General features: G+C 58.3%; 1 protein-coding gene across 1 annotated transcript in view; it reads left to right on the top strand.

Annotated features, from left to right (window-relative positions):
• The first annotated feature begins 3,412 nt into the window (after positions 1–3,412).
• EPHB4 (EPH receptor B4) overlaps positions 3,413–12,414 on the top strand; it is a 13,364-nt gene continuing 4,362 nt past the window's right edge. Inside the window, exons 1-11 of the mRNA XM_028485319.2 lie at positions 3,413–3,650; positions 6,346–6,416; positions 6,667–6,954; positions 7,639–8,035; positions 9,062–9,217; positions 9,401–9,733; positions 10,081–10,205; positions 10,668–10,833; positions 11,812–11,914; positions 12,110–12,174; positions 12,282–12,395. Coding sequence (XP_028341120.1) covers positions 3,599–3,650; positions 6,346–6,416; positions 6,667–6,954; positions 7,639–8,035; positions 9,062–9,217; positions 9,401–9,733; positions 10,081–10,205; positions 10,668–10,833; positions 11,812–11,914; positions 12,110–12,174; positions 12,282–12,395 — 1,870 coding nt within the window. The 5' untranslated portion in view covers positions 3,413–3,598. The remainder of the gene's footprint in view (positions 3,651–6,345; positions 6,417–6,666; positions 6,955–7,638; positions 8,036–9,061; positions 9,218–9,400; positions 9,734–10,080; positions 10,206–10,667; positions 10,834–11,811; positions 11,915–12,109; positions 12,175–12,281; positions 12,396–12,414) is intronic.

Raw genomic sequence — 12,414 nt, forward strand, 5'->3', positions numbered from 1 at the left:
CGGACGCGCAGGCCCGGCGGCCATGGCTCACGGGCCCAGCCGCTCCGCGGCATGTGGGATCTTCCCGGACCGGGGCACGAACTCGCGTCCCCTGCATCGGCAGGCGGACTCTCAACCACTGCGCCACCAGGGAAGCCCGGTCCTGATGTTTTTACAATTTGGGGGAACCTTCCTTAAGAAAACAAAAACAAAACCATGAATATAAAATTAGGTGTAAAAGTTAATGTTTACCTAGATTGAGAAATCACAACCAGTTGCAATGTTAAGGTGATAAACACCATAAATATTACAAAATCTAGAAAAACACCGTAATATTTGTAGTTAATAGCTGCCAACACATCGCTATAATAATTTCATGTCCTGTTTCTTAGATACAAACTCTTTGACCACCTCTTCATACGATAACGATTTTATAATATTCTTTTCTATTCTCTCTGTCTTTCTCTAGTATGGCTGATTCAATGTTTTTTCTTTCATTGTTGAGAGTTTATAAAAACCTCATTGAGCTTTACAGCTTATTATTGGTACTGTCAGAATCTCTATCAAATTCCTTTCGTGTAAGAGGTGCGAGATTTGGGGCCATTTCAAACATTCTCCTACTGTGAGTCACCTTGAAAACTGTTTACATTGATGGCACTCATTAACCAGGGTGGTGGGAGGAGCCTGGAAGGTGAGGGGTGCCTAAATTTAAACTTGCTGAGCTCCCAGGTAAACTTAACTCTAGACTTGACAGGGTCAGGTGGGCCTTACGAGGGGGACTGGGATATGGGAAAAGGAGTGCTGATTTCTACAACTGATGGTGAAAAGAGTGATTTGTTTGTTGTTTGTTTATTACATATAGAAAAAAGCCCGAACTCCAAGCCCACTGCAAACAACTGCAACCAGGTGGCTGGCAAAGAGAAAACCCTACCAGCTGCTGGGGGAGAGGTGTGCTCCACACAGGCACTGCCACAGCAATATGTTGATCACGGACAGGGAACAGGGATGACAGCCTCATATTTGGGCTGGGAGGACAGTGAAGTACTCTAAGTGCTGTAATAATGAAGGAAGGAGGGCTCGAGATTTGTTTGGGCCTGTGGATCAAGCATCAAACCAGGTGGTGACATGGGTGCTCGCCTGTGTGATGAAACTCAGTGGATACTGAATTAGCTTGCCTGAGAAGTGGTCCGAGGGTGGAGGAAAGGACCTCACACCCCCAGGAGAGACCGAGGATGATTTTTGAGGATAGGAGTGAAATATCTCAGCTATCATCTCCATGGAAGAGGGATATAATGGGGTTTCCACCAGAGGCATAGACCTTTGAGGTGAGAAGCCCTGTTTTACAAATCTTGCAAATTGGCACGGTGACCACCTGGCACACGGTAGATGTTCAATAAAGGCTTCATTTTATTCATTCCTTGATTGGTGTACATTAGGTATTAGGAACTGAATTACCCGCTGGGGGATGGGGGATGATGACCTATGATGCAGGTGGTGCTTTGCTCGCTCTAGCTGAGGGAGTCCTCAGGGGGTCAGAAATACAGGGTTTGAATCTGCCCGTGAGCTGTTGTATCTCTTCACCCGCCTGGTCTCATCAGCCCCTTGCTCCACCCAACCTCATTTCTCTGTGCACCTGGGTTTCTCTTCCACTCCGGCCATGATGCTGAACAGCATCCCCCATCAAAGGAGACAATTCAAGCAGCCAAGAGCCTGAGGGCGCGTTGAGGGCCGGGCCCAGGAGGAGACAGAATCATAACTCTTAGAGGCTAGAGAATGAGTGCAGAGTGAGAGCAGGGGAAGGTGCGTCGGGGGGACATGGATAGCCCGGAGGAGAAACTGAATAAGAAGGGATACTGGGCTTGGATCGGGGAGGGAGGAGGGAATTCCCAAGCCCTGGCCTGGTCTGCCTGGCTCCGGCCAAGCTGGCTGTTTCCTGCCCCTTGTGACCCCCCCCACCCCGGAGCAGGACCCAGGCAGGGCTACGAGGAAGGGCAGGGGTGTGGGGGGCGCCACTTGTGGCAGCAAGATAAGTGCGCTGGGACAAGAGGTCACTGCAGGCCTGGCTGCGCTCGCTGTGGGTTAGAGGGGCTTGGCAACCCCCCAAGCACCACGGACTCCTCTTTCCCTCTCCCGGCTGCCCAGCTCCTCTATACTCGGCCCCCCTTAAATACCTTCTGAGTCTAAGCTCTTTCCTTCCAGCTCTTCTGGGAGGAGCTGCTTTCCTGGACCCTCCCCTCTAACCGATGAGATTTGGTAGGGGGTGGATGGCGACGAGAGGAAAGGCCCTCCCAGCCATGCCGAGGGCCCCTAGGAGCCCGACAGGAAACAGCCTCAGGAACGACAGACAGCAGCAGCCCCGGCCCGAGCCCCAGGGCTCAGGACTGAGGGTGTCGCGGAGCCCTCCTAATCGCGACGGTGAGAGTGAGGACCACGATTTGGGAATCCGTCTGGGCCCCTCACTCTCTCGGACCCAACTACCTTTTATTTACCCTTGCTTCCTCGATTTTCTATACTCCCCATCTCAACCCAGGTGCCCCTCTTCCTCCGCACATTTTTCAGCGCTGCGTTGCGCGCACAGTAGGTCCCCAATACTTAATGTTCGTTTAATGATTGTGTGAACGTTCGCTCCAGGCATATCTAAGCTGAGACCTCTGCCTTGGGGCCCGCTGGGCCACCCTCCATCTTCAAAACTTTCCCCCAAACACGGTCCCCTGCGCAAACGAGGGGGTGGTGGGTGAATCCAGGAGAATCCGAAGTCCGCGGGAAGATCGGATAGGGCTTCGAGCGTGCGGCCCTCCGTGCTGCGGGGTGTGTTTCTCTGCTCCCTGGTGTCTGCCGGGCTCGGACCTGCCCCGGGGGTCCCTGGGCTCCGGCCCCGACACGCGCGGTCCGGATCAGGGGCGCACGGCCTCTGGTCAGGTCTGGGCGGTCCCCTGGCTCCGCACCCGCCGCCCCTCCCCCTTCTCCAAACTTTCTCCCAACTTCCCGACCTGCTCAGCTCGACGCCCCGCTCCGCTTCCCTCATGAATTATTCAGCAGCGCGCGCTCCAATCAGCACGCCCCGGCCCCCTCGCCTAGCCCGGGCTGGGGGGTAACTCTCCCCGCCCCCCGCGCGCCCCTCCCTCCCTCCCCGGCCAGGCGCCGCCCGGCCCAGCCCCAGCCTGCTCGGCCCCGCGCTGCAGTCCCCTCCCTCCCGCTCCCGTCCCCGCTCCGCTCCCACCCTCCCTGCCGGCGCGGAGCGCACTCGGCCCGGCGGCGCGAGCAGCGCCACTCCAGGGAGGGGGGGAGACCGCGAGCGGCCGGCCCACCCCCAGCCACCCCGGGCGGGACCCCGAGGCCCCGGAGGGACCCCGACTCCAGCCACGTCTTGCTCTGCTCGCGCCCGGCGCGGCCGCTGCCAGGACGCACCCCGCCCTCCTGTCTGCGCGCGCGACTGGGACGCGGGGCCACACCTGGGCGCCGCCACCGGGTGCCCGGCGCGCCCGCATGGGCCCGCGCTGAGGGCCCCGACCGAGTTCAGCGCGGGGAGTCGACGCCCACCCGCTCGGGGGGGGGTTAGACCTGGGGGGGCTGGTGCCCCCCAAACTCGGATCGGATCCAACCAGAGTGAGGCGGCGCCATGGAGCTCCGGGCTCTGCTCTGCTGGGCTTCGCTTGTAGCCGCTTTAGAAGGTGAGTTTCCTTGGGATCACCCCGCCACTTCTGGGGCCCCCCGAAGATGGGCCTCGGGGTGGAAGGGCCGACATCTGGTTCCCCCAAACCCGGCACCCCAGCAGCGAACACTCTGGACCAATAGTGCTAGCCCGGGAGTGGGGCGGGGAGGAGGCGGCCCAGCGGGGAGTGGAGTTTTCTTTTGTTTGGGAAAGAGATGGAGGCGAGCTCCGTCCCGGGACATGCCCCGGTCCCGGCTCCCCACACGCACTCCTGACTCCAGACGCCCTTGGCAGCTTTTCCTTTTCTCTCTACTCCAATTTTCAAAACTCACTCCAAAGTTTCTGTCCCCTCCTCCCACCTCTGCCAAACAGGAGGAAACATTTCTGGAGGAACAAGAAGACAAGGCAGAACTTTGTGCTAGGCCATAAAACTACCCCCGCCCCCCCATTCCGGAGCGTTCACACCTTGACCCTACAATTCCACACACCGCCGTGGGGATGGCCACCTTCTGCACTCACACTCCAAACCCCCAAATCTCTCCCAAAGCCACGGCCCCTGCGCCGGGGAGGCCCCTTCCCTGGTTTCCCCAAGCTGCACCCCAGCCCTTTAAATGCTGTCTAGACCCTGCCCCAGTCCCACCAGAGTCCTTTCCTCCAACCCTAGGCCGGCAGAAACTGACCTACACAGCCTTCGTGTCCCCTGAACTCAGCTTAACTACTGTCTAGTTGTCTCTCTGAAACTTCTATTTTTTCTGCATCCCCCCCGCCAAAATGTTACTTTATCCATGAGTCTCTGCCCTCCCCCCAACCCCTAGAGGGGGAGCCAAGAGCCCTATAAACCCTCCTTCCATGGCCCTAATCTCCTTTCAATGAGCTGCCTCCTTCCCCTCCTTCACTGCCTGGAATCAAAGGGGTCTCTGGGGAGTGGGCCATGGGGGGCTACTGAGGAGGGGGAATCAAAGGCAGATAGAAACCCCTCTCCCCCGGGCTGGGCAGTGCTGCTCTGGGCTGGGGATCAAAGGCTGGGTGTGGGGGAAGAGGAGAGACTTGCTGGGCTCGGGGAAAGAACTGTGGGAGAGAGAGAGGGAGGTAAAGCAGGGAGAAAACCCATCGGGATGACGTGTGGTGAGAGGGAAAGAAAGATGCAAAGAGAAACGGAGTAACTTCTAATTTCTATTACCTCAGTGCTTTCTGAGCCCGAGGCCCATGCTGAGTGCTTTATGTTTTCATGGTTCCAGCAACCCTGTGGGTGGGATGTATTGTTGCTCCCATTTTACAGATGAGGAGACTGAGCCAAGAGTTCAGTCTTTTATCCAAGGCTCTGCGCCCCAGGGATGGTGAAAGGTGGGAGACAGAAAGCAGAGTGACAGTCAGAAAGAGAAATGGAGGTAGATGGAGAGCGGGAGAGAGAGGTGAGAGGCAAAAGAAGTGACAGATCAAAGAGAGAGGGAGGCCGGCAAGACGGAGAGAGGGTGAGAGAAAGTGAGCCGCTCAGAGTGCCCGGGACAGCCTGAAACAGAGACAGTGTGTAAATTGGAGACAGGAAAACACTATCCAGTCTGGAACAATGGAGGGTGGAGACGGCAGCCTCTATCCACCCCCTTCCCAGAACCCGGGCATCCTGTCCCCAGTGTGCTGGGCTGTCTCCCGCCATCCATGGGGGCCCAGGCCTCATCCCCAGCTGCCTGGCCGGGGTCCTGCCTGACCCCCTTGCCCTCCTTGGACATCACCTGGTCCCTGGGAGGAGGCTGCCCACCCACCTGCCTTCCCTTCTCTCCTGCAGCTCCCACCAGGGAGGGGGGCCCTGGTCCCAGGTGTGCTGCTGGCTCCCCTGGGAGCCCCCTCTCGGCCCCTCCCACGGCAGGCCTGCAGCACCTACCCACAAATCTCTGAGGGGATTCCCCTACCCACCCTCCACCCTCCTCAGCCCGGGGTTGCGGCGGGGGTGGGGGGCGGGGGGGTGCTGTGCAGTTTCTCTTAATCCCCACCTTCCGCCAGAGCCCCGCCCCTCCCCTCCCCAGAGAGAGGCCAGAGCAGAGCCAGGTGTGCCCACCCCCCCCCATACACACACCCCTAAAATCTCCTCCCCTTTTCCTTCCCATAACCAAATCCAGATGTGAGGCCTCTGCAGACAGGGGCCAAGGGCAGGAACCCAAGCGTCCTGGCCTCCAGCACTTCCTGCTCCGAGGGCAGCTAGCCGGTGGGGAGGGAGTGGGGGGTCAGGGCTGGGCCTCAGGAGGTCAGCACCACCTTCAAGGATCTGAAGGGCTGGGGTGTTTGGTCTGAAGGGGGGTGGGGACGGAGGCAGCACCTCCTTTGGATTTGGGAACGACTGCAGAGGCTGAGGCAGGCCCTGGCGGGAGGGGTGTCCCTGTACCCCACCTCGGGGTCAGGGTCAGGTCTGGGCTCTAGTTTAGCCCTTTCTGAGCTGTTTGCCTTTTTCCCCTTTCAGCATCTGTGTCTCCCCTTCTCCTCTGGGGCACAGCAGTTCACAGAGGCCTAGATCTGGGAGTCCCCGAGGGTCAGCTCCGTGCCTGTCAGCTGTCAGGGGTGGGGCTGGCACTCAGAAAAGAGGCTGGAAATCTGGGCTTGCTGGGGGGGCAGAGGGCAGGGCTTGCTCCCCTCCTCGGCCTGTCTGTCTGTCTCAGCTCCCAGGGATCTGGGCTTCCTGGTGTCTCTCCCAAGCGCTGACTGACTCTGTCTGTCTGTCTTAGAGACCCTACTGAACACAAAATTGGAAACTGCCGATCTGAAGTGGGTGACATTCCCTCAGGTGGAGGGACAGGTAAGAGCTGGGGCTTGGAGGGAAACCGAGGGAGGGGGGCCAACTGTGCTCCTGCTTCCCAGGCCCGCCCCCCTCCACACGCACGCACGCACGCACACACACGCACGCACACAGAGCCATCGCAGCAGCTGAAGCAGGTATCCTCTGAGCCCTTGCTCTCACGGGTCCCCCCAGCCCCTCGTGGCTTTATGACACGGACCTTCACCCACCCACTTGGCAGCCCCCAGGCCGACCACCCTTCTCCCCGCAGTGGGAGGAGCTGAGCGGCCTGGATGAGGAACAGCACAGCGTTCGGACCTACGAGGTGTGTGACGTGCAGCGGGCCCCGGGCCTGGCGCACTGGCTGCGCACGGGCTGGGTGCCCCGCCGGGGCGCCGTGCACGTGTACGCCACGCTGCGCTTCACCATGCTGGAGTGCCTCTCCCTGCCGCGGGCTGGCCGCTCCTGCAAGGAGACCTTCACCGTCTTCTACTTTGAGAGCGACGCGGACACGGCCACGGCCCACACGCCAGCCTGGATGGAGAACCCCTACGTCAAGGTACCCAGGTGCCCCAGGCCAAGGTGGGGACTGGGGCCGGCCTGTGGTCTAGAGGTGCTGGGGGCTAGAAGCAGGAGGCCCGGGTCTGAGGAGGGAAGGGGGGGGGTCTGCTAGGTGGAACAGCCGCTCTACTCCATGTGCTGGGGCCCCCCTACACTTCCCCATTCTCTGAGTACACTTCGCCCCTTTACAGCCCCCTTCCTTTGCACCAGCTGATGCCCCACCCTAGAATGCCTTCTCTTTGCCTCTCCCACCCAACTCCGTCTTGTAACTTCCAGCTCCGAGGTGCCCCCTGGGACGCCTTTGCTGATGTGCCCTGCCCCGGGGTCCCGCCTGCCGTAACCCTTTAATTTATCATTAGCTCGTCAGCGTTTCCTTCATTTCTGTTTCCTTGGCGTGGAGTCCAGGGCCTGGCACAGAGTAGGTGTTGATAAGTGTCTGTAGGATGAGTGAATGCACAGAAAGGGGGTGCAGGACAGTGGCAGGATGCATCATAGGAGCTTGGCGGGCGTTAATGGACAGTGTTGGGGCCTGCAGGAAAGCGTACGTTGGGAAAGGTGGAGAGAAGGTTCTGGAACAGGAGCCAGGCAGGTCCAGGAGAGGGTGAGCTGGGAAGAAGACGGTCCAGCGGGGTCCTGGGGGAGTGGAGGACAGCGGCAGTGAGTCTCTTCCCCAACCTGGCAGGTGGACACGGTGGCTGCTGAGCACCTGACCCGGAAGCGCCCCGGGGCCGAGGCCACCGGGAAGGTGAACGTCAAGACGCTGCGTCTGGGCCCGCTCACCAAGGCCGGCTTCTATCTGGCCTTCCAGGACCAGGGCGCCTGCATGGCCCTGCTGTCCCTGCACCTCTTCTATAAGAAGTGCGCCCAGCTGACCGTGAACCTCACCTGCTTCCCGGAGACCGTGCCTCGTGAGCTGGTGGTGCCCGTGGCGGGGAGCTGCGTGGCCGATGCTGTGCCCGCCCCCGGCCCCAGCCCGAGCCTCTACTGCCGGGAGGATGGCCAGTGGGCCGAGCAGCCGGTCACGGGCTGCAGCTGCGCTCCGGGGTTTGAGGCCGCCGAAGGGAATACCAGGTGCCGAGGTGAGGGCCAGCGCTTCCCCCGCAAAGCTTGCCCATCTCTGCAGGAGGCGCTGGCTGGTACCCTGCTCTTGGATCCACTTCTTAAATTTCCATTTTAAAAGTTCTTTAATTCTCCTGGGCGCTCAGTTACTGGAGGGCGTGTTTTCAGGGCCCCCAGCACAGTTCTGAGCTCTCCATCATTTCCACACTCATCCTTCTAACTATGTCCGATTCCTTCCTGGGCTGTGGGACTGTCCTCAGGGCTGGGCGACCTTATTGGACTCAGAGGACAAAGGCTTCATGGTCTGTGGTCTTTTTCATTATGGTTTCGTCTAATTAACTGATATTGAATTCTCACGTAGCCTTTTCTCCAGAGCAGAGTTTCTTAACCTGGGTTTTGTAGATAGAATGTAGGGGATCTGTGAACTTTGGTGGAAGGGAAAAAAAAAGACCATTTCTTTGCACTCATCTTTACCTGAAATTGGCCACTCCTCTTACGGAGTGTAAGCCACAGCCCAGCGGTCGAGCGGGACCTGAGACTTGGGCCCCATTCAAATCCTGGGTGTTTTCACAGCCCATTAGAGATGACGCAAGAATGGCAAAATGTTGTTTTTTGCTCATCGTGACTTCAGTATTTCCTTGCCTGTCAGCCTTGCCGCTGTCTCTTGTTAGTAGAGAAACACACACATTGCTGTGTTGCAAAGTTTCTTCATGTTTCGATCACTGTATTTTCAGTTATTTGGTTTTCTTGGTAATCTGTGTATTTTGTGGCATACACTTAAAATCATTCCTCGGAGCAGGGGTCTGGGTTTCACCAGGCTGCCATGGAGTGGCCGGGGGTACACGTCAGGGTTCAGACCCCCGGTCTGGAGGGAGGTCTTCTCCTCTTAGAGGCGAGGTTTCTGAGCTCCTCCCTCCCTGCTCTCCCTTTTGCACCTCATGCAACTTTAATAGCTGCCGAATGTCCTTTTTTTGGTCCCCGTCCCCCACCCCCACCCCACTGCTGAATGTCTCTGATGCAAGTTTCTGATGGACGCTTTCTCTCAGCCTGTGCTCAGGGCACCTTCAAGCCCCTGTCTGGGGAGGGGTCCTGCCAGCCGTGCCCAGCCAACAGCCACTCCAACACCATTGGCTCACCCGTCTGCCAGTGTCGCATCGGGTACTTCCGGGCCCGCACAGACCCCCGAGGTGCACCCTGTACCAGTAAGTGGCCAGTGACCCCTGGGGTGGACCCCCGACCCCAGTCCCATCCTCCCACACCTTCCTCCTCTTGACCCTGGCCTGGTGCCCGGCCAAGACAAGACGTCAGTGGGGCTGCCTGTCTGCCCCACTGCCCGCCCCCTGCCCGTCTGCTCAGCCTCTGCCTGACGTCCTGGTCTCCTGCAGCCCCTCCGTCCGCCCCGAGAAGCGTGGTTCCCCGCCTGAACGGCTCCTCCCTGCGCCTGGAATGGAGCGCCCCCCTCGAGTCGGGAGGCCGAGAGGACCTCACCTACGCGCTCCGGTGCAGGGAGTGCCGTCCCGGAGGCTCGTGCACACCCTGCGGGGGAGACCTGACCTTCGACCCCGGCCCCCGGGACCTGGTGGAGCCCTGGGTGGCCATTCGTGGGTTGCGTCCTGACTTCACCTATACCTTCGAGGTCACCGCCGTGAACGGGGTGTCCTCCTTAGCCAGCGGGCCAGTTCCATTTGAGGCTGTGAATGTCACCACTGACCGTGAGGGTGAGACTGGGGGCAGGGGGCAGCCTGTGGTCGGATGGGAGAGGCGTTGGTGGGAAAGGCTCGCGAGGGATATGGACAGTCTAAAGGCCTGTGGGGGAAAAGGCAGCAGCTAGGGAGTGGGATCCCCAGGAAATATAGCGGGTCAAGGCCTTTGGGGCAAGAGGCAGAAAGAGAATTAAAAAGATGCAAAGGTGGACTGGAGAGTTCAGGGCGGCGCAGAGAGAGCCAGAAGGAATTCCGGAAACAGCTGGGGGACCGAGACAAGTGTGGCCAGTAGAGGAGGAGCTGGGAAAGATGAGAGACAGACGTGCCACGATCGAGGGCCCCAAGGTGTCTGTCTCTCGCAGTGCCACCCCCAGTGTCCGACATCAGGGTGACTCGGTCATCACCCAGCAGCTTGAGCCTGGCATGGGCTGTTCCCCGGGCACCCAGCGGGGCAGTGCTAGACTACGAGGTCAAGTATCACGAGAAGGTGAGACCAGGCCCCGCCCCAGGGACCAGGACACCTGAATTGCAGCCAGCTGCCACATACTAGCTAAGTGACCTTGTGTCAATCCCTTAGCCTCTCTGAGCTTAATATCCTCACTGTAAAATGCTTAGGATAGGACTTCCCCGGCGGTCCAGTGGTTAAGACTGTGCTTCCACTGCAGGGGGCATGGGTTCGATCCCTGGTCGGGGAACTAAGATCCCGCATGCCACGCGGCGAGGCCCCCCCACCCCCCAAAAAATGCTATCTCACAGAAGCGCTACAAGGATTAAATGATATAATTAATGCAAAACACAAGGCACAGCGCGTACATCAGTGAGCACAGAGCCCGCACCTGCCACTCAGCAGGACAGAGACGCTAGGGAGGGAGGCCCAGGGCAGGGGGAGGCAGAAAGAGCAGTGGAATCTGGGGGTCCTGGCTCACGGCCAGTCCCCTCTCCTGAACAGGGCGCAGAGGGCCCCAGCAGCGTGCGGTTCCTGAAGACATCGGAGAACCGGGCAGAGCTGCGGGGACTGAAGCGGGGAGCCAGCTACCTGGTCCAGGTGCGGGCGCGCTCCGAGGCTGGCTACGGGCCCTTCGGCCAGGAGCACCACAGCCAGACCCAGCTGGACGGTGAGCCCGGGGAGCAGGATGCGGGTGGGGTTGGCTGACCCCGCCAGGCGGGAGGCCTTGGCTCTGCCCTCAGGACCCCCAAAGCCACAGCCCCATGCTCCTCTTTCTCTCAACCACGAGGCATTTTGGCCTGGGGATAAGATGTAGAAACCAAAACCAACAGCTGGGTGTGAAGGCCAGCTCAGTGGCTCTCCAGCTATGTGACCTTTAGCAAAAACTTGACCCCTGAGCCCCAGCTCTCTCATCCAAAAAAATGGAAATATGAGGCCTCTCTCACAGGGCTCCAAGGATTAACTGAGGTGACACTTTGATGGTTTTTGTATGCTGGCCCAATGGTTTTCTAGACCTTTGAATTTTTTTTTAACGATTTTATTGAGATATGACTCATACACCATGATTCACCCATTTAAAATGTATAATTTGTTGACTTGTAGTATATTCAGAGTTGTGCAACGATCACCGCAATTAATTTTAGAACATTTCAGCACCTCAAAAAGAGATGCTTATAACTCTTCCATTACCTCCCAGCCCCTGGCAAACACTAGTCTACTTTTTGTCTCTGTAGTTTGCCTGCTCTGGACCTTTCATACAAATGCAGGCATACAATACGGTCTTTTGTGACTGGCTTCTTCTTTTTACATGGCATAATGTTTTCAAGGTTCATCCGTGTTGTAGAACGTATCAGGACTTCATTCCGTCTCGTGGCTGAAAAATACTCCATTGAATGGCTGTGGCACATTTTATTTATCCATTCATCCGTTGATGGGACCTTTGGGTTATTTCCACCTTTTGGCTACGAACCTTTTCATTTTTAGTCTTTGGAACCTTCTGTTCAAGTGGGACTTTTTGTGGTTACCAGTATTTATAACAGAACAAAATCAAACCCACCAAGGCTGGGAAACTTCTTGGCTTGCCCTGAGGGACTTGAGTGGAGCCCACGGGCCCGCTGGGTCCCCCTGATCACCGGTTCTTCTCCAGAGAATGAGAGCTGGCGGGAGCAGCTGGCCCTGATTGCCGGCACGGCGGTCGTGGGCGTGGTGCTGGTCCTCGTGGTCATCGTCATCGCTGTTCTTTGCCTCAGGTGAGGGCTCTGGGCACCTGGGGGCCCCTGCGAAGCCCCGTGTAGCTGGCCACCTGCCCTCTTGCTCCAGGGCAAGCCTCCCCCGATGTCCCGGGAGCCTGTTTTCACCTGGAATCTTCTCTGATTCCCATCCTTCCCCTCTGGGAACATCGAGACGTGTGACTCAGTTTACCTCTTCTTTCCCATCGGCTACAGGAAGCAGAGCAACGGGAGAGAAGCTGAATACTCAGACAAACATGGACAGTATCTCATTGGGCACGGTGGGTAGGCCCATCCTGGAGGAGATGGGGCTGGGGTGAGAGCTGTGAGCCAGGGACCAGGGCATCTGAATGCAGTGCTGGCTAACAAGCCCCGCGTGATTCCTCAGGTACTAAGGTCTACATTGACCCCTTCACTTACGAAGACCCTAATGAGGCTGTGAGGGAATTTGCAAAAGAGATCGATGTCTCCTATGTCAAGATTGAAGAGGTGATTGGTGCAGGTGAGAGGAAGACGCCTGG

Source organism: Physeter macrocephalus, unplaced genomic scaffold (assembly GCF_002837175.3).
Source record: "Physeter macrocephalus isolate SW-GA unplaced genomic scaffold, ASM283717v5 random_266, whole genome shotgun sequence".
Taxonomy (NCBI): domain Eukaryota; kingdom Metazoa; phylum Chordata; class Mammalia; order Artiodactyla; family Physeteridae; genus Physeter; species Physeter macrocephalus.